The sequence below is a fragment of the Bos taurus genome, chromosome 9, assembly GCF_002263795.3.
Source record: "Bos taurus isolate L1 Dominette 01449 registration number 42190680 breed Hereford chromosome 9, ARS-UCD2.0, whole genome shotgun sequence".
In the NCBI taxonomy this organism is placed as follows: domain Eukaryota; kingdom Metazoa; phylum Chordata; class Mammalia; order Artiodactyla; family Bovidae; genus Bos; species Bos taurus.
This window is the reverse complement of record NC_037336.1, coordinates 65,192,951-65,215,185: the sequence shown is the minus strand read 5'-3', so window position 1 is coordinate 65,215,185 and position 22,235 is coordinate 65,192,951. Positions and strand designations below refer to the sequence as shown.

General features: G+C 35.8%; 1 protein-coding gene across 6 annotated transcripts in view; it reads right to left on the bottom strand.

The window, feature by feature from the left end:
* Window positions 1–22,235, bottom strand: part of CEP162 (centrosomal protein 162) — a 93,919-nt gene that overhangs the window by 49,130 nt on the left and 22,554 nt on the right. For all 6 annotated transcript variants that reach the window (XM_024996524.2, XM_059889637.1, XM_059889636.1 and 3 more), the window contains 5 exons: window positions 15,573–15,688; window positions 14,642–14,672; window positions 11,390–11,506; window positions 1,261–1,452; window positions 595–676 (listed from right to left, as the gene is read on the bottom strand). In XM_024996524.2, the coding sequence (XP_024852292.1) occupies window positions 595–676; window positions 1,261–1,452; window positions 11,390–11,506; window positions 14,642–14,672; window positions 15,573–15,688 (538 nt within the window). The remainder of the gene's footprint in view (window positions 1–594; window positions 677–1,260; window positions 1,453–11,389; window positions 11,507–14,641; window positions 14,673–15,572; window positions 15,689–22,235) is intronic.

The following is a 22,235-nucleotide window of genomic DNA, read 5'->3' as shown; positions in this document are numbered from 1 at the left end:
CTGTAACTAAGCACAGAATTTACTGGTTTATAAAGAAGTGAGTGTATGAATCACACGCAGAATAAAACTCATGTTTGCTCTCAGTGTTCGCATCAGCTGTCCCTGAGCTACTTAGAGCTGAAGGGATTTTATTTTTCAGTGAAAAGCTTTACGACTACTCACCTAATGGCAGCAACTTTTTAGTAGCAATTGTTTATTTTTTTATTTTAGAACTAGATGAATTTTGATAAACTGAGGAAAGATTAATAGGAAAAGAAAACAGGAATGACTCACAGGTAGACTCATACCAGCTACCTGTTAATCATTCACTAGGAATGGTTAGGTTCAGTTCAGTCGCTCAGTCATGTCCGACTCTTTGCGACCCCATGAACCGCAGCACATCAGGCCTCCCTGTCCATCACCAACTCCTGGAGTTTACCCAAACTCATGTCCATTGAGTCGGTGATGCCATTCAACCATCTCATCCTCTGTCATCCCCTCCTCCTCCTGCCCTCAATGGGAAAAATCGGTCGAACAAATGATTCTAGAAGTTTGCAGTGACAAAACAATAAATAAATAAACAATCCTGCACGATCCATTCCAAGAAACTCATACCTGACAGGTTGTAAATCAAAACCACTGACCCCAAAGGAATCTATTCTGATAGGCTTCATCAGCTCCTCTACTGTGGGCAGATCTGAGGGAACAAAAGTTAAAACAGCAACCAAAAATGTTATGGAAATTGCTTAATTTAATGTCTAATACCATCAAAACCACATTTTCTCTGATTAACATAGTTAACAAAATGATACATATAATTATCCCAGGTTCCCACTGTAAACTTATTTGTACCAAAAAATAAGTTTGGAAACAGCAGAATTTTCAAATCTTTGGTATTTATATTTGAAATATATATCTACTTTCTTTCTTTCTCTCTAAGTATAGGTGTATGGGTATATCCACAAACATTATGTATTTAGTTGATCCCCCAAAACTGTTCTCCATTAAAAAAAAATAACATTAGTATATGTTCACGGAAAAGTATAAAAAAATATGAAAATACTCAAGAGATTTCTTAATTTGGTCAAAGCATATTAGAGGAGGAATTAAAATTTTAACCTATTTTCGATGCTAACTTTATAGTTAAAAGGGTAATTCCCAGATTTATTTAAACAATCTTTTAAATTCAGATACTGAGAAATCATTACTACAGCCAATTGTATTTAAATTATACCATACTGAAAACAGCTCAGAGAGAGGCTCAAACAAAGACACTTTTACCAGACTCTGTAGTAGAGATGTTCTTAGAGGACCCTTCATTTTCTTGAGGATGATCTTTTGTTGAGCTCTTGGTATTTTCTGCTGCATTGCTCTCAGTTCTTTGTTCATCTGCATCTCCCAAAGAATGGGCTACGTGACAATAAGCCTGATGCAGAGCTTCAATGTCACTGTTGCTTTGTCCGTAAGAAATACCTGTTGAGATAAATGTAATCTCTAGTATAACCACACAAATACATGAGAAACATAAAACACTAAGTTCATCCCTTAATCTGTTACGCATGACGAACAAGGCTTAGGACAATGCTGACATGATACAGTGAAATACAGACCTTAGTGATGGGTGGCCACAGCCTGCCAGCGTGAATCTCAGCAGGCTCAGGGACTCTTTCAGCAGGCTGAAATGTGTTCTGACAGGCTAACTGTGAAATCATCTCTGCCTACTATCCCTATACAACCTCTCTGCGCTGGAGAAAACGATTCCTAAATTTCTCAAACTGACACAAAAAGTTCTCAAGGATTCTGTCTCTCCTCTGTTCCACCCCACCCTCCCACCTCTCTCTCTCTGCTTTCCTGAGCCACTGAACATCTAATATTCTTCATTTCTTCAACTGAAATTCAATCCTCTAACTTTGCAGTCCAGTGTGTTCCAAAACCCTGCTAAAGCTGCTATAATAATAAAAAAAAATAATAATTTCCCAGGGGACAAACCCAGCCTTTAATTCTCTTCAGCCTGAAAACTTTTCTTTGCCCTGTGAGACATGTGGCCCTGCTCTTTTCCTGGGGACTGCTTCCTCCGTATAACACCTTCTTGTTCTTCTCAATGCTCTGATGGCTGCTTTTCCACCTTCTGTGGTAAATAGCTCATCTCAGGGCTCCATCTTCAGCTCTCTTTTTTCAAACTTCTCTTTTTTATGGGTGTGTGTGTTGGGGGGGTGGGGGTGGTGTTAATTTCATTAACACCCTTTGCTTAGTAATTGCCTATAAACATTTGACTCCCAAACCTGTGTCTTCTGTTTAATCTATCTTCTATCTCTTTTCTGAACACTGAACTTCCTAACAGACATGTAGACTGTTCTATAAGCAAATCACATCCTCAAGTGAATTAATTACATTCCCCAACAAAATCTGTTCTGCTCCCAATATCTGTGACTTTGGCTATGGCATGATCAGTCACCCAGTTATCCAAAACAGAGAACCTCATCTCACAGTTCACTTTTCCTTCCCTATCAACCTCCTTCTCGTCCCACCAACTGATAAACAATGGAGAAAAGAATTCAAAGAATCTAATGACAATGATGATCTAAGATTTTTATGAGTATTTTCCTACTCATTTTGTACTTTTCATTATTAACAGAATTTTCAAAATTAGAAGAAATAAAAGCATTATAGACAAGTAGAAAAAACAAGAGAAATAGGGTGATCAGACTTCTGTTCTCTTGATAACTATGACCATTAATTAATGCCTAAAGATAAAAGAGTATATATACAGCCTCCTCTTTATATAATCTATAAGTTGCACAGTATAAAATTCTGAGGAACTAGTTTCAACTCTAAATGTAAGAGGGTGCCAAGTACCATATGTGATTATGTAAGAATGCCTTACAATGGAATAGCTTTCCATCTGCTGCTTGAGGTCATCAGGTCACCATTGCTATTTGGAGCCTGTCCAATATGGAATACATTTGCTTAAATAAACTAAAAACAAAAAAGTGAAGAAGGAGACTTCCCTGGAGGTCCAGTGGTTAAGAATTCGCCTTGCAATGCAAGGGATGCAGGTCTGATTCCTGGTCGGGGAACTAAGATCCCACATGCTGCAGGGCAACCAAGTCCATGTGCCACAACCAGAGAACCTGAGTGCTCTAACTACTGGAGCCTGCATGCTCCAGAGCCTGTGCACCACAGCCAGAGAATCCGTACGCCACCACAGAAGATCCCACAGGCTGCAACTAAGACCCAGTGCAGCAGAATAAATAAAGAGATAAATACATTTAAAAAGTGGGGGGTACCACCAGTTTGGAATCACTAACAGTTAAGTGCCAGGGATGTTCAGCAGGACTTGAGGAAAACAATCTTGCCTGCTAAAATAAGCCTAATTTCCCCTCCAAACCATCTATCAGACTCAAAGGGAGAAGAGAATTAATTTTATGAAGAAATGAAAAAGGCAGAAGACATTTTTCCTCCTCTAGAGAAATACCTGGATGCCTAAGTATCTGCTGAGTATGCATGAAAGAAATGATCCCAATGGGAAACAGCATCACAGTACTGAATGTGCATACCTAATTTAACAGGCATGAGGCGCCAGCAAGAAGAGGTTTGGCTTAAACTAACAGCTGAGCAAACATGTGGAAAAGCAAATTACCTAAAAGTTAAAAATTAGAAATGGTAGAGAAGCACTAGATGCTGCTCAGAAAACAGAGCAAGGGAAAGGTACCTGTCTCCTAATTTGAATCATTAATCCAACTGATATTAAAAATAATTTCATAGTTGTTGACCTTTTTTTAATATATATATATTTTGTTGAAGTACAGTTGACTTACAATGTTTCAGATGCACAGCAAGGTGATTCAGTTATACAAACACACATATATTATTTTTGAAATTATTTTCCATCATAGATTATTACAAGATATTCACCATAGTTCCCTGTGTTATACAGTAAACTTCTGTTGCTTATTGCATTATCTATTTTTTAGACTCTTTGTGACCCCATGGACTGTAGACCACCAGTCTCTGTCTTTACGACCCCATGGACTGTTGCCTGCCAGGCTCCTCTGTCCTGGGAGATTCTCCAGGCAAGAATACTGGGGATCTTCCCAACCCAGGGATTGAACCCAGGTCTTCCACACTGCAGGCAGATTCTTTACTGTCTGAGCCACCAGGGAAGCCCTTTAATTAGAAATCTAACATTCTATTCATACTAAGTCAAACAAGTGGAATCAAAATGTCATAAACTTTTTAGTTAGGCAAAAATTCATAAGTTTTCTAAAAAATATATATGTATTTATATATATGTATACAAAAGCTTTTCTACTATACTTGATAAAGGCTTGAGAAAGAACATCAAAAAAAGAAAATAAGAGATGGAGAAATTGGAGAACATAAACTAAATGAAAAGGGAGCACTGAATATGAAATAGACAAAGTGAAACACACTAGATAAAAGTAAAAGATCATCATGTTGATTTTAAACATGACTGCTCATCAGAAACATATCTGGAACTCTGGAGAAAAAGAGTAATACTTGAGCATTTGTATTTTTCAAAAAATTTCAAGATCATTCTGATATGCATCTGGATTTTAAAAAGTGATTACAGGTTTTTCTATTAGATCCTATTTTTGGTGATAAAGAGTTCTATTATTTTTCTGTTGACCAATCATGATACAATGATATTAAGTAATAGTTACATAATCATAAAAGATATTTATCAGTTTTCACAGTCAATAGCCAAACAAAATATAAAAGATAATTATAATTGCAACCATAACAGGAACATGATCAACTTAATAAAAAAAAATAATTACATACAATAGGGGTGTGTCAAGCAGAGTGATGTGGTAAGTGGAAGTGCATACATGCACATGTTTTCATCCACCCAGTCAGTCTATGTTTTTTAGTTGGTGCATTTAATCTATTGACATTTAAGGTAGCTATTGATATGTATGATCCTATTACCGTTTTCTTAATTGTTTTGGATTTACTTTCCATAGGTCTCTTCCTTCTCTTGTGTTTCCTGCCTAAAGAAGTTCCTTTAGCATTTGTTGTAAAGCTGGTTTGGTGGTGCTGAATTCTCTCAACTTGTGCTTATCTGGAAAGCTTTTGATTTCTCCATCAAACCCGAAGGAGTCTTGCTGAGTATTCTTGGTTGTAGGTTCTTCCCTTTCATCACTTTAAATATATCATGCCATTCCCTTCTGGCTTGTAGAGTTTCTGTTGAGGAATTGGTTGATAGCCTAATGGGAGTTCCCTGGTATGTTATTTGTCATTTTTCCCTTGTTGCTTTTAATAATTTACCTGTCTTTAATTTATATCAGTTTGATTACTATGTGTCTTGGTATGTTTCTCCTTGGGTTTATCTTGCCTGGGACTCCTCTGTGCTTCCTGAACTTGGCTGACTATTTCCTTTCCCATGTTTGGGACGTTTTCAGCTATTATCTCTTCAAATATTTTCTCAGGTCCTTTCTTTGTTAAAATCTTTTTATGCATTTTACAGAGAGAAAAGGGCTGACTTCTTGCATGTATTTTATATATTACCACAAGTCAAAAACCCACTATATTTTCCAATTTAAGAGGCAGAGAAGTGTCAGAACCTATTGGGCAGAGGCAGGGGTCTGGTTGTGAAACAACACTGTCCTCCTGTGACTGCTCCAGGCATGCAACCATGGCACAAAATGGTCCCTGCCCTTGAGACAAATGAAAACAAGCAAAAGGCTAGATCTGACCATCATTTTATAGTTACCAACCCTTTTAAGACAGTAAAGCACAAGTTTCATGAACAGTATTATCAAAAAAAAAAGAGATAAAAATCTTTGACACTGTATCACCTAAACTGAGCCTGCTTATGGCTGAAGACGCATGGTAAACAAAGGAAGCCGCTGATACTTTCAGTTCTTAATCCAAGCTCAGACTCTGATTTGAAATTTTCCAGTGTACTTTTGTAAATACTAGGTAAATTTTATATTCATAGCCAAAAGGTATTTATGCCTTCAGGTTCTTTATTATAATTTGACTATTAACAGTATTGAAATAAAAAGTGATAAGAACCACAGAGCTGCTACTTCTCATTGAACTGTAACAGTATGCTAGGCACTACACATAATCTCAATTGATCATCAAATGATGTCATTTTAAAGAAGAGGAAACAGGCTTTGAGGTACTAATTGTCCATTGTCACCCAGCTGGTAACTGGCAAGGCTGGAAATATGAATCCAAGACCAAAGACAGTAGTGTCATACTCTTTACTCTTCTAGTAACTGATTCACCAAATTATTTCAGAATCAAGAATATTTAAGAAATAAGACCAAAAAATTTTAATTTTATATAATTTCCGAGATCATATTAGAGTTTCTATTTCCAGCGATATGTTTTTTATTTCTGAGTTTTATTATAATGTACAGGAGAGGTTTTCAAACTGCTCTGATTTTCATTCAGAGAAAACCATAGGTTCCACAGATGTTTGAATTTTCATTTTAAAATATGAAGAGCAGAGTGATAACTTTCCTCTGGCTTTGTTTTCATGCATATCTTAGAAAAAAGTTTCTCTGGCCATCCTGTATATAAATGAACCACCTATAATGTATCACTGATTAGAAAAGCTATAGCTCTACACTTGTCTTTTAAAAGTATTCATATTTACTTACTGAAAACAGTGCAAGCAGACTATCAGAGCACGTATGACAAGTATTTAAATAAAAACAGTTTTAAGACTGAGGAACATGTGCCCAGCACATGCTTCCATCAGGGCAAAATATTCAGTCAGCTAATAACAAGTAAACCAGTAATGTTTTGATGGAAAACTTCTGTTGCAATTTTTTGTGGTTGTTTTAACTTTGTAACTGTTATATTCACACTTAACTGTTATATTCACATTTTAAAATGGAAGTAAATGAAACAAGACAGTGGTGATTCTTAGAACGGCAATGACTAGAAATAAGAGATGCGAGTGGACTTTGAGGTTTTGATTATGCTTTGTTTTTTGATCTGGTGACCAGTTACATGAATGTGTTCAGTACTTAAAAATTCATCAAACTGCACTATGATGATACATGAATTCTACAAGTATATTATACTGCCATAAAAAAGTATATTATATTGCCATAAAGAAATAAAAAGTAAAATCAAAATGCAAGCAGATGGTCAGAGTTGGCTAGTGATTTACCATTTCTATTGCTCTTTTTTGACTAGTGTCTGGGTTGACTTAGTTGACCATATTGGTCACCTAAGACTTGCAAAAGCAAGCTGAAAATATCCCATTTGCACTTGTTTATTTGGTAAACCAAAAATATTTTTATATTATACAATAAAAATATACAAACATACTGGAAATTTGACGATATAAGAATGTAACAAGTATCTGCAATATTTAATTTTTAAAATTTCAAAAGACCGTTACTGTTCTCACTACCTTTTTAAGTAAATATCACAAATGTAAACATTTATATTTATACTGATAAAATACATTTTGTATCTATATAGAGAGTACTACCTAAGATTCCATTTGGGAGGCAGGAAACAGTTCCACTGCTTTAAGAAAGTTTGAAAAGGCATTATCTTAAAGGTCTCTACAACTTTTAGTCAAGTCTAGATGGTCCTACACATTTCAGAATTTCAGGATGTGATCTAGCTTTTTCCTACCCAGAAGGAACTATGGAAAAGCACAAAAACAAAGTCTCACTTCTCCTACATATAGCAAATTTAACAGAACTGGGGCGGGGGGGGGCACAGAAAATTATTTAATATTCATCTCAGTACCATACTTTGTATCAACAGCACTTATTAACAAGTATTTCTTTTAAAACACATTTTACTCAGCCTATTGGCATAAAGTGTCACCACTAGCAAGTTCAGACTATTTAACTTGTTAAAAAAAGGTAGAAAATGTGAGATTGAAAATTTTATTGTTGATACAGCCTACCAAAACTGAATCAAGAATAAACAGATAATGTGAACAGACCAAATACTAGAACTGAAATAGAATCTGTAATGAAAAAAAAAACACTCCCTACAAACAAAAGTCCAGATTGGATGCCTTCACTAGGGAATTCTAACAAAGATATAAGACAGAACTTATACTGATTCTTCTCAAGATCTTCTAAAAGACTGAAGATGAGGGAAATCTCCCATAGTCATTCTGTGAAGCCACCATTACCTTGATTCAAAACCAGACAAAGACATTACCAAAAAATAAAATCACAGGCCAATATCTCTGATGAAAACAGATGCAAAAATCCTCAACAAAGTATTAGCAAACAGAATCCAACAGTACATAAAAAGGATCAAACACCGTGATCAAGTTGGATCCTCCCAAGGTCACAAGGATGGTTCAACATATACAAATCAATCAACGTGATACATACACCACACCAACTGAAGAAAAGACAAACCACATGACAATCTCAACAGATGCAGAAAAAGCATCTGATGAAACTGAACGTTAATTAATGATCAAAACTCTCACCATAGCGAGTATAGAGAGAACATAAATCAACACAATAAAAGCTATTTATGACAAACCCACAGCCAACAGAGTACTCAACAGTGAAAAGCTGGAAGCCTTCCCACTGAAATATGGAAGAAGACAAGGATGCTCTCTCACCTCTTCTATTTGACATATTCTGGAAGTCTGAGTCACAGCAATGTAACAAGAAAAAGAAACAGAGGGATCCAAACTGGAAGGGAAGAGGTAAAACTGTCATTACATGCAGATGACATGATACTCTATATAGAAAACCCTAAAGACTCCCCACAAAAACTATTAGAACTAATAAATGAATTCAGCAAGGTAGCAGGATACAAGCTTGCAGAACTCTGTTGCATTTCTTTATACTAACATGAAGTATCAGATAAGGAAAAAAAAATCCCTTTCAATAATGCATGTAATAAATACCTAGGAATAAACCTAACCAAGGAACTAAAAGATTTACATGCTGAGAACTATAAAATATTGATGAAGGAAATTAAAAATGATTTGAAGAAATGGAAAGCTACTCCATACTCTTGGATTGGAAGAAACAATATTGTTAAAATAGCCATACTACTCAAGCAACTTACAGATTTAATGTGATCCCTATCAAATTACCCATGACATTTTTCACAGAACTAGAACAAATAATCCTAAAATTTATATGGAACCACAATAGACCCAGAATTGCTAAAACAAATCTGTGAGGGAAAAAAAAAAAAGTAGAAGGCACACCTTTCAGACTTCAGACAATACCATTAATCTATGGTAATCAAAACAGCATGGTACTGGCATAAAAACAGACCCATGGATAAGTGGAACAGAATAGAGAGCCCAGAAATAACCCCCTACACCTGTGGTCAATTAATTTTCAACAAAGGAAAGACTATATAATGGAGGAAAAAAATAGTCTCTTCAACAAGTGGTGTTAGGAAAGCTGGCTGGTCTCATGCAAATCAATGAGATTAGAATACACCCTCATACCACACACAAAAATAAACTCAAAATGGCTTGACTTAAAATATAAGATATGACACCATAAAACTCATGGAAAAGAATGTAGGCAAAACATTCTCTAATATAAATTGCATCAATGTTTTCTTAGGTCTTATAAGGCAAAAGAAATAAAAGCAAAAATAAGCAAGTGGAACCAAATCAAACTTATAAGGTTTTTACACAAAATAAACAAATGTAAACATTTTGTTTACATAAACAAAATGAAACCATAAACCTACAGAAAGGGAGAAAATATTTGCAAATGATGCAACTGACAAGGGCTTAATTTCCAAAATGTACAAACAGATCAATAGAAAAAAAAAGAAAAAACCACAATCAAAAACGAACAGAAGATGTAAACAGCCATTTCTCCAAAGAAGTCATACAGATAGCCAAAAGGCACATAAAGAGATGCTCAATATTGCTATTAGAGAAATGCCCAAGTCAAAGCTATAATGTAATATCACCACACCATCATGAAAAAGAATGACCATCATGAAAAAGTTTACAAATAATAAATGATGGAGAGAGTGTAGAGAAAAGGGAACCCTCCTACATAGTTGGTGGGAATGTAAGTTGTTGCAGCCACTATGGAGATCAGCACAGAGGCTGCCTACGCTTACTCCTTGGAAGGAAAGTTATGACCAACCTAGATAGCATATTGAAAAGCAGAGACATTACTTTGCCAACAAAGGTCCGTCTAGTCAAGGCTATGGTTTTTCCAGTGGTCATGTATGGATGTGAGAGTTGGACTGTGAAGAAAGCTGAGTGCCGAAGAATTGATGCTTTTGAACTGTGGTGTTGGAGAAGACTCTTGAGAGTCCCTTGGACTGCAAGGAGATCCAACCAGTCCATTCTACAGGAGATCAGCCCTGGGTGTTCTTTGGACGGAATGATGCTAAAGCTGAAACTCCAGTACTTTGGCTACCTCATACGAAGAGTTGACTCATTGGAAAAGACTCTGATGCTGGGAGGGATTGGGGGCAGGAGGAAAAGGGGATGACAGAGGATGAGATGGCAAGATGGCATCACCAACTCAATGGACATGAGTTTGAGTGAACTCCAGGAGTTGGCGATGGACAAGGAGGCCTGGCATGCTGCAATTCATGGGGTTGCAAAGAGTCGGACACGACTTAGCCACTGAACTGAACTGAACTGAAAAAACTAAAAACAGAGTTACCATATGATCCAGCAATCCCAACTCCTGGGCGTATATCCAGAAAAGATGAACACTCTAACTCAAAAAGATACATGCACTCCAATATTCATAGCAGCACTATTTACAAGACTCAAAACATGAAAGCAACCTAGGTGTCTATCAATAGAGGACTGGATAAAGAAGATGTGATGTATACACACACACGTATGTGCATGTGCACGAAAATACTACTCAGCCATGAAAAATAATGAAATAATGTCATTTGAAGCAGCATAAATGAATTTAGAGATTATCATACTAAGTGAAGTAAGTCAGAAAGAGATAAATACTGTATGATAGCACTTATATGCAGAATCTAAAAAAATGAGACAAATGAACTTATTTATAAAACAGAAACAGACCCACAGACACAGAAAACAAACTTCTGGTTACTAAGGGAGGAATAAACTAGGAGTTTGGGATTAACAGATACACACTACTACATACAAAACAGATAAACAGTTAAGGACCTACTGTATAGCACAGGAAAACTATATTCAACATCTTGTAATAACATATAACAGAAAAGAATCTAAAAAATATACACACGTGAGTATATATGTCTACATACACACAGATATATAACTGAATCACTCCTGAAACTAACACTTTATAAATCTACTTCAATAAAAATGTAAAATTTTATTGATAGTTATTACATATATTATTATATATCATATATATTTTCCCCAGAAATGAAGTCAATTAGTCACAAAATATTACATGTTTAGAGACTAGCTATAGTTTCTCATTCTTACCTGTTCCTATCATTTCATTATCAGTCATATCTGACACAGCCTTTGGCTTAGTTTTTGTTCTATCCTGTTCATCAAGGCTGACTTCTGCAACAGAGTCTAATGAATCAAGCAGCACTACTGGAATAACATAAAAGAAAAATATTAGGAATATAAATAAGCTTGTATGGTTCTATTAACAAAATACTTAAATCATATGAAATCTGTATAAAAACAAAGATAAATGTTTACATATAAAGAATATATAACTATGTACCTAGAACAAGAATGATTTTCTTCTTATATACAACAGAGTAGGCTTATATCAAAACTCATCTATGCTTAAATACAGGTCTAATGTACCTTTATATGTAAAAGGCAAAGGGCTGAGGAAAAGAGGAAAATAACAAAAAAAACCCCTTTTCTCTTAATTTTATTGACACATAGTGCTGATTAAAAATCGTATATATTTGAGATTTATGACTTGTTGATTTGATAAACATATACACTATAAAATCCAACCAGTCCATCCTAAAGGAGATCAGTCCTGGGTGTTCACTGGAAGGACTGATGTTGAAGCTGAAACTCCAATACTTTGGCCATCTGATGTGAAGAGCTGACTCATTCAAAAAGACCCTGATGCTGGGAAAGATTGAAGGCGGGAGGAGAAGGGGACGACAGAGGATGAGATGGTTGGATGGCATCACTGACTCACTGGACATGAGTTTGGGTAAACTCCAGGAGTTGGTGATGGACAGGGAGGCCTGGCGTGCTGGGGTTCATGGGGTCACAGAGAATCAGACACAACTGAGCAACTGAACTGAACAGAAATTATAAAATAATCAACCAAATCAAGCTAATTAACATATCCATGTACCCATTTTTGTGTATGTGATGAGAACACTTAGGATCTCCCTGCTGAGCACGTTTTGAGTATACATTAATCTCAGTCACACTGTTGCACATCACATATCCATAACTTACTTGTACCCCTTAACCAACCTCCATATGCCCCAAACCCAGCCCCTGGTAACCATCATTCTACTCTGTTTCTAGGATATTGACATTTTTAGACTCCACATATAAGTGAGGATAAACAGTATGCATCTTTCTTCAGCTGCTTATTTCCCTTACTGCAATATCTCCACATATATCCATTTTGTTGTAAATGGCAGGATTTCCTTTTTTTTTTTAAGCTATATATGCACATTTTCTTTGCCCATTCATCTTTTGATGGACATTTAAGTTCTATCCATATCTCGTCTATTGTGAATAATCCCACAATAAACATGACAATGGAGCTTCCTAGGTGGCTCAGGGTAAAGAATCTGCCTGCCAATCCCGTAGACCCAGTAGGTTCAATCCTTGGGTCGGGAAGATCCCTTGGAGAAGAAAGGGCAACCCACTCTAGTATTCTTACTTGGAAAAATCCCATGGACAGAGGTTCATGGTGGGCTACGATTCATGGGGTCACAAAGAGTTGTACACGACTTGGCAACTGAGCACACACACAAATATGGGTGTACAGATATCTCTTCCAGTTATATATCCAGAAGTGGGATTCTGAATTATAAGGTAGTTCCACTTTTAATTTTTTTTCAGGAACCTCTATCCTGCTTTCCATAACGGCTGGACCAATTTATATCCCTACCAATAGTGTACTGAAGTTCTCTTTTCTCTATATCCTTGCCAAAACTTATTTTGCCTCTTTTTGATAATAATCATCTAACAAGTGTGAGGTGACATCTCATTATGGTTTTGATCTGCATTTCCCTGATAATTAGTAAAGTTTAGTAATTTTTCATACACTTGTTTGTCCAGCTGCATATCTTGAGAAATGTCTATTTGGGTCCTCTGCTCACTTTTAATTTTTGTTGTTATTGTTACCGAGTTGCGTGAGTTTTCTGTATGTTGTGGGTATTAATCCTTTACCAAATATACAGTTCATAAATATTTTGCCCTACTTTATAAGCTGCCTTTTCACTCTGCTATTTTCCTTTGCTATGTATGTAGAAGCTTTTTTAGTTTAATTCAATCCCATTTAGCTATTTTACTTTTCTTGCTTGTGATTTGGGGGTCATATCCAAAAGATTATTGCCCAGTATAACATCAAGCAGCTATATTCCTATGTTTTTCTTTTCATTTAAGCAGTTTCTGATCTTATACTTAAATCTTTGATCCATTTTGAGTCGACTTTCATATGTGATATAAGGATCCAATTTCATTCTTCTGCATGTGGACACCTAGTTTTCTAAACATGAAGTATTGAAGAGACTATCTGTCCTCATTTGATATTCTTGGCACCCTTGTTGAAGACCAGGTGACCACAGGTGCATGAACTTTTTGTTTCATTGGTATTATGTCTGTTTTTATACCAGTACCATGCTGTCTTGGTTACTATAGTTTTGTAATACATTTTGAAGTCAGGGAATGTGATGCCTCCATGCTTTGCTCCTTCTCAAGCTTGCTTTGGTTATGTGAAGTCCTTTGTGGTTTCATAAAAACTTTAGAATTTTTTTTTTTCTGTGAAAAATGTCACTGGAATTTTTTTTTTTTTTTGCTTCTTTTATTTTTTTTTAATTTTATTTTGTTTTTAAACTTTATATAATTGTATTAGTTTTGCCGAATATCAAAATGAATCCATCACAGGTATACATGTGCTCCCCATGTCACTGGAATTTGATAGGAATTTCACTGAATCTGTAGATCACTTTGGATAGTATGGACATTTTAACAGTAGTAATTCTTTTAATCTATGAGCACAGAATATTTTTCTATTTATTTTAGTGTTCAATTTCTTTCTGATGTTTTATAGTTCTAGGCATAATTTACCTCCTTAATAAAATTTATCCCTAAGTTTGTATTCTTTTTGATGTCACTGCAAATATAATTGCTTATTTGTAGTCTTCTTGAGGAATATTTGTCTAGCTTTCATATCAAGGTGATGCTGGGTTTTACTTAATGAGTTTGAAAAAATTCCCTCTTTTTCTGTTTTTTTTTTTTTTAGGAAGAGTTTAAGGAAGATTAACATTAATAATCTTTGAATGTTTGGTAAAATTTATCCATAAAGGCATTTGGTCCGAGGTTTTTAAAAAACATATATCCTTAACTACAACAGGAAGAATTTAAGATAAGCATAAAACACATATTGAGAAAATCTGTAAATTTTAATTCATCAGAAATTATTTAAAAACAGACAGTAATTTATTCAGAATTAGATATAGTTCTGAACAGACCAACTGTCTACAAAAATTTATGAATACAGATAATATTTACCATTAGCCAGCATGCCAGTTTTTTCTTCTTCCTAAATTAAAAAAAAGAACATTATATGATTTGAAATTGAACTTATATGAAATGACTACACTGCAAAGAGTAAGAGAACTTGAAAGCCAGCACTTTACCCCATTATGAAAAGCTCAAGATATACGCTTTCTGGATTTCTTTCATCATGCTCATTCACTGACAATTCTATAAGACTAGATAAATGTAGCAGTGAGAGAACTTCTACAAGTCTCTTCAGAACCTTGGTGATTACCAGCAATTAATTTAAGCCTTTATGAGCCTTGTTTAAAGTACCTGATGTCATCTGTTCATCTACCTTGCTGAGAAATTACCCTCTTTATCAAAATCCAAGATAACATCACTAGTTTATAACAGCAACTATCTACTCTTAGGTAGCTTCAAGGATAAGTTCTATCTGGCATGTCTTGGTAAAAACTGAGAAATGAGAGAATTAGAGTACAATATTCCTGAATGTGAACTGAATAATCTAATTGACAATTAACAATATTAATTTAATTTACAATCTTAGCCCAGTAAGTTTCAGACAGTAACAGCACTACTGGCATAAATACTAGGGACAGAATGTGTCACAAGGACAAGACCAACCAAAGAAAAGTACAGTTTAATACACCTGTTTAAAAATTAAGATTTGAGATTTTAATGAAATTTTCAATTTTCAAAGTTTAAAGAAATTTCCCAAAAGAAATCTTTCCGAAAACCATCAACTGCCATGTATTTCATTAAGATTAAAATTGACATCCTGAGTTCAGAAAGTGTCTGAGTATTAAGAGACTTATAACTTTACAACAGTGAGCAAGACTATAAAGAACTCTATTTTGAGCTCTTTTTAGAACAACAGTCAGTAGTCAGCTAAGGTAATCAAAGAAGTTTCCAAACTGTCAAATATATAACTGATACATACCTGTTTGGGTACATTCGTTTTTTCTGATTGGGAATCTTCTTTGGACTTAGTCTCTCCCTTAAGAGTCAAAGGTGCATCAACATCCTCCTCATCTTCAAAATCATCACTATAATTTTCTGAAGAAAATAGTTTTTAAAAAAACACAAGAATCATAGTCAAAAAAGTCAAATTCCCAGGAAAAGACTGTTGATTTCCAAAAGAAGTCTGCATAAGAGTAATTTACTTAAATGTTAACATGAGGCTATCTTTAAGAACACACTATTTTGGGGAAAAGATTGATGAGAATTCAATTCTTAAGACTTGGGTGGGCTTTTTTTTTGTACTTTCAAGTAGTTATTAGTTTTATTTTATATTATTTTCAAACTAAAATTTTCTAGAGGTGTTCAAAATATTATATACTTCTAATACAAACTGCAGTTACTTGATTTTTAAAGATAAAAATCTCAAATTGCTTACTTCTAAAAGGCAGCATTTTGAAAAATCTAGACTTGCTTAACAAAGGTTGGATTTTACTTGTTGATTTTTTTAATCTTTACAGTTATTTCTACTGTTACCCTTAAGCAGTACTTATGAAAGCTTTATCTCTGACACCTCCCTTAGGAAAACACTAGCCTCAATGACCTTCACTGTTTCCCAATCCTAGGCATCTCTCAGCTCAAGTCCCAAATTATTATCTCAATGACTCTGCAGCAGAAGGCAAAGGTCTGTCCAGTTAACATGATGTTATCAGGCTTCTTATGATGAAGATGGGCAGAAACTGTCTGGCCAGGATCTCGTCATCAATTTTTAATTGGTTGTCTATAGCCCTCCAATTGAAGGACTGAGTGAGATTTGTGGGCTGCAGAATAAGAATGGCTTTTTCAGAATAGAACTGACCATTCATAATCTTATTTGTATTTCAAAAATTAGATCACGTTCAGAGATAGGATGGCCTGATGGGCAGTGACTGCATGAGGTTTGAGAGTCTGCTTCTGGAATGATCATCTTTCAGTCTTCTCCTTGAATGGAGATTAACAATGGAAGTCTGAAAATGAGTAAGTTGAACAGAGATGTTCCCAGTGAGATCTACTTACAGAAATATCTCCATTTCAGTTCACAGGTATACAAGGGTGGAAGAACATGGGTATTGTGACTTAGGTAGATAAACTAGGCTGGTTGGTTAGTTACAACAGTATCTATATTCTGAGGCTGAGAAGCTCACCTCTATTTCTCTTCTATAGGAAAAAGAACTCTGCCTGGAATTTTATAGTATCAGTAGACATAATTTAATTCACGTAACAGTTACAGAGAAATTACCTTGTATTAAATTCTAGATGCTAGGACCAATATCAGATGATTAACATTCTCATATTCTAGTGGGAATCACTGAATTTTAAGTACCTCAGGAATTAGTCTTACTTAAGTAAGATGATGAACAAGGAGGGAAGACATATAGGAGTGTATAGTAAGTAAGTGTTAGTCGCTCAGTCATGTCCAACTCTTTGCCACCCCATGAACTGTAGCCCTGCAGGCTTCTCTGTCTATGGGATTCTCCAAGCAAGAATACTGGAGTGGATTGCCATCCCCTTCTCCAGAGGATCTTCCTGACCCAGGGATTGAACCCAGGTTTCCTGCATTGCAGGCAGCTTCTTTACCATTTGAACTACAGGGAAGTCCTTCAGAAGAGTATGACATGAACTTAAACAACTACTTGGGATTCGGGAACTTTCTAAAATCAATGGAAGAGGATGTAGTGTTTGTGTCACCTCAAAGAAGCAGAACAAAAAACAGTTCAGATACTGTGGCATAGTGCTTGTAGTGTGACCAGAACCAGAAGACTTGTATTCAACTTCTGATTCTACTATTTTTCAGTTGTAGAACCAAAAGCAAGTCACAAACTCTTTGCCTCATGTTTCCCAGCTATAAAGTAGGAACAATATTTATTTCAGAGAATTGCTGAGAAGATTAAGAGTTAGTGTTATATAATATGCACTGTATGTTAGTCTTAGCCATTATGTTGAGCAGTAATAATTTATCTTTATTAGTATCATAGCTTGTGTTATACTTAATCTGAATTAAAAGTTAATAAAGCCAAATATTATTTAAGAAATGTACTAATCTAATGTGCACTTTTCAGAACTACATTTTCTTGGCACTTAGTAATGGAATAGTCTGTATGCTAATATTACTAACATATACAAGACCAATCTCAGGAATTTTGTCACAAATAAACTAGGTTTGAAGCAAGAAGGAAATGCCATTGGTAGACACAGAGATAAGTAAGACAGACAAGAAATAAAAGGAAGGAAAACAACGAATCAGCAATTTCTAAAAGAAACACCAAGGGAAATTAAGTTCATATAAAAATGGAAGAATAAAACCCAGTTGAGAAGGTGGTTCTCATATGAGAAATATCAGAGATAATAATATCCACCAGCTCTTTCACACTGTTTGGAAAACAATGAGAATATTAATTTTTATTTTATTTTCTTGGGCTCCAAAATTACTGCAGGTGGTGACTGCAGCCATAAAATTAAAAGACACTTGCTCCTTGGAAGAAAAGCTATGACAAACCTAGACAGCATATTAAAAGTACAGACATTACTTTGCCAACAAAGGTCCCTAGTCAAAGCTGTGGTTTTCCCAGCAGTCACGTATGGATGTGAGAGCTGGACCATAAACAAGGCTTAGCGTCAAAGAACTGATGCTTTTGAACTGTGGTGTTGGAGAAGAGTCTTGAGAGTCCCTTGGACTGCATGAAGATCAAACCAGTCCATCCTAAAGGAAATCAGTCCTGAATATTCATTGGAAGGACTGATGTTGAAGCTGAAACTCCAATACTTTGGCGACCTGATGTGAAGAGCTGACTCATTAGAAAAGACCCTAAAGCTGGGAAAGACTGAAGGCAGGAGAAGGGGATGACAGAGGACGAGATGACTGCATGGTATCACCAACACAATGGACATGAGTTTGAGCAAGTTCTGGGAGATGCTGAAGTATAGGGAAGCCTGGCATACTAAGTCCATGGGGTCTTAAAGAGCAGGACATGACTGAGTGACTGAACAACAACAACAGTTTTTACACTTCTAATCTGTTTGACTGGAAGACATTGCACATTCAACATGAAGGATTTCTACTAATATACTCCATATCTGTAACTTTGAAAATATAATTTGCATAAACAGAAAATAAGCAAACAACTCTTGATCTAAAAGACACATTTTGGAGATATATTTTCCTTCTCTGTTAGAATATTTGGCTGATAAATTTCAAGTATGACAGAATCTAGAGGATTTTCACCTGTACCATTTTAGATTTCAAGGACTTTGTAAATAATGAGTACATGCATACTCTTTGTGATACCATGGACTGTAACCCACCAGGCTCTTCTATCTAAGTAATTTTAAGGAATACTGGAGAGGGTTGTTATTTCCTACTCCAAAATAATGCATAAAATGCATAAAGTATATGAAACTAATATTTTCAGATATTCGACAATCAGCAGTGCAAAAATATGATTCTTAAGAAAGGTAAATAAGTGAGCTGAGTCTACATTTACTAGAGGGTACATATGTCCTGGAGTGCTAAGCAGGATCAGGGAGATCAGGACAGTCTTACTGTGTTAAGAAAACAAAGATAAGAGTACTGAAAAGACAAGGTAAGCTGCAGGCAAGTGATAAAGGAAGGAAGCTGCGCTGATCCCTGGGTTGCAAAGATTCCCTGGAGAAGGGAATGGCTACCTGCTCCAGTATTCTGGCCTGGAGAATTCCATGGACTCTATAGTCCATGGGGTTGCCAGGAGTTGGATTCCACTGAGCAACTTTCAGAAACAAAGCCCTAGAAATCTACAGGGGGCCCCCTTGAGTCTCTCCTGCAGACTGAATCATTTAAGTGTAGTTTGACCAAAGAACAAGTGGGATGTTGGAAGTTGGACAATTTCCATATTTTGCACAGGGAAAAGTGATTTTGAATCTCTAACCAGCTCGAGTGGAAAAAATCTTTGTTGTTCAGTAGGGGCATCCAGTGAAAATATCAAGAGGGCTATGTCTCAGTAGCAGTGTCAAACTCTGCTGAAGTAAGGCTACTCTGGACTTCCCCTAACAAAGCAGAAGAAAAGCCTTGAAAAGATCAACCTTTCAGCCAGAACAAACCTCAACACTGTTGAAAAGAAGAAAACGAAATTCAAAATTCATTTCAACAATGTAAAAATCTACAACATATTCAACACTCGATTAAAAATTTACTAGAATTACAAGGAGGAGAAAGTCACCACACCTAGAAGAGACCCAGAAATAAACAAATACGGGGATCGCAGAATACACTCAGTTTTGAGGACTTGAAAACAAAGAACATGAAGAAACATACTAAAAGAAATGAAAAAAGAAAGATCCAAAAGAAACTTCTAGAGTTAAAAAACAATGAATAACAAGAGACTAAAGAAGAAAAAAGATTAATGAACTTGAAAACCTAGCAATAAAACTAAAGCTGAGAGGAAAAAAGCTTTAAAAAATGACAGTCTTTTGACCTATGGGACAAAATTTAACTTTCTAATGTATTTGCAATTAGGATCAGAAAACAAGGGAAGCCAAACACGATTTTGAAAAATTAATGGCACAAACATTTATTTTGATGGAAACCATAAATTAACAGATCAATTAATGCTCAACCAGCTCCAAACAGGATAAACCTAAGAAAAGCACACCAAGATCATCCTAACCAAACTGCCACAAAACTGGACTAAAGAGAAAAATTTTCAAACGGAGGGAAAAGACACTATATACACAAAGTCACATAATCACTCATGAGATGACTTCTCATGAGAAATTTCAGAGGACAACAGAAGGAAATCATTAAAGTGCTCAAAGAAAATAAATTACCTATAATTTGTATCAAGCAAAACTGTTCTTCAAAAACAAAGGCAAAATATACTTTCAGAAACAACACTTGAGAGAATTTATTCCTAGCAGACCTGCACTATAAGAAAAGCTAGGGAGGTTTTACATGCTGAAGAAAAATACCACTAGATAGAAACTCAGAATAATAGTCGATCACAACTATTTGAAAGCTGCTAAGAGAACAGATCTTAAAACTTCTCATCACAAGAAAAAATAATTTTTTGCAATTATGTAAGGTGACAGAAGGTGACAAAGGCTAATAGAGTTTTGCCAAGAGAACGCATTGGTCATAGCAAACACCCTCTTCCAACAACACAAGAGAAGACTATATGGACATCACCAGATGGTCAATAATGAAATCAGATTGATTATATTCTTTGCAGCCAAAGATGAAGAAGCTCCACACAGTCAGCAAAAACAAGACCAGGAGCTGACTGTGGCTCAGATCATGAACTCCTTAATGCCAAATTCAGACTTAAATTGAAGAACATAAGGAAAACCACTAGACCATTCAGGTATGATCTAAATCAAATCCTTTACGATTACACAGCAGAAGTGATAAAAGATTCAAGGGATTAGATCTGATAGACAGAATGCCTGAAGAACTATGGACGGAGGTTCACGATATTGTACAGGAGGCAGTGATCAAGACTATTCCCAAGAAAAAGAAATGCAAAATGGTTGCCTGATGCGGTTTTACAGATAGCTGTGAAAAGAAGAGAAGCGAAAGGAAAAGGAGAAAAGGAAAATATGCCCATTTTAATGCAGAGTTCCAAAGAATAGCATGGAGAGATAAGATCACTTCCTCAGTGATCAATGCAAAGAAATGGAGGAAAACAATAGAATGGGAAAGACTAGCAATCTTTTCAAGAAAATTAGAAATACCACAGAACATTTCATGCAAAGATGGGCTCAATAAAGGACAGAAATAGTATGGGCCTAACAGAAGCAGAAGATATTAAGAAGAAGTGGCAAGAATCACAAAAGAACTACACAAAAAAGATCTTCATGACCCAGATAACCACGATGGTGTGATCACTCACCTAGAGTCAGACACCCTGGAATGCGAAGTCAAGTAGGCCTAGGAAGCCTCACCATGAACAACGCTAGTAGAGAGGATGGAATTCCAGTTGAGCTATTTCAAATCCTAAAAGATGATGCTGTGAAAGTGCTGCATTCAATATGCCAGCAAATTTGGAAAACTCAGCAGTGGCCATAGGACTGGAAAAAATCTGTTTTCATTCCAATCCCCAAAAAACGCAATGCCAAAGAATGGTCAAACTACCGCACAATTGCACTCATCTCACACGCTAGCAAAGTAATGCTCAAAATTCTGCAAGCCAGACTTCAGCAATACATGAACCATGAACTTCCAGATGTTCAAGCTGGATTTAGAAAAGGCAGAGGAATCAGAGATCAAATTGCCAACATCCACTGGATCATCAAAAAAGCAAGAGTTCCAGAAAAACATCTACTTCTGTTTTATTCACTATGCCAAAGCCTTTGACTGTGTAGATCACAACAAACTGTGGAAAATTCTCAAAGAGATAGGAATACCAGACCACCTGACCTGCCTCTTGAGAAATCTGTATGCAGGTCAAGAAGCAACAGCTAGAACTGGATACGGAACAACAGACTGGTTCCAAATTGGGAAAGGAGTACATCAAGGCTGTATATTGTCACCCTGCTTATTTAACATCTATGCAGAGTACATCATGAGAAATGCTGGGCTGGAAGAAGCACAAGCTGGAATCAAGATTGCCAGGAGAAGTATCAATAACCTCAGATA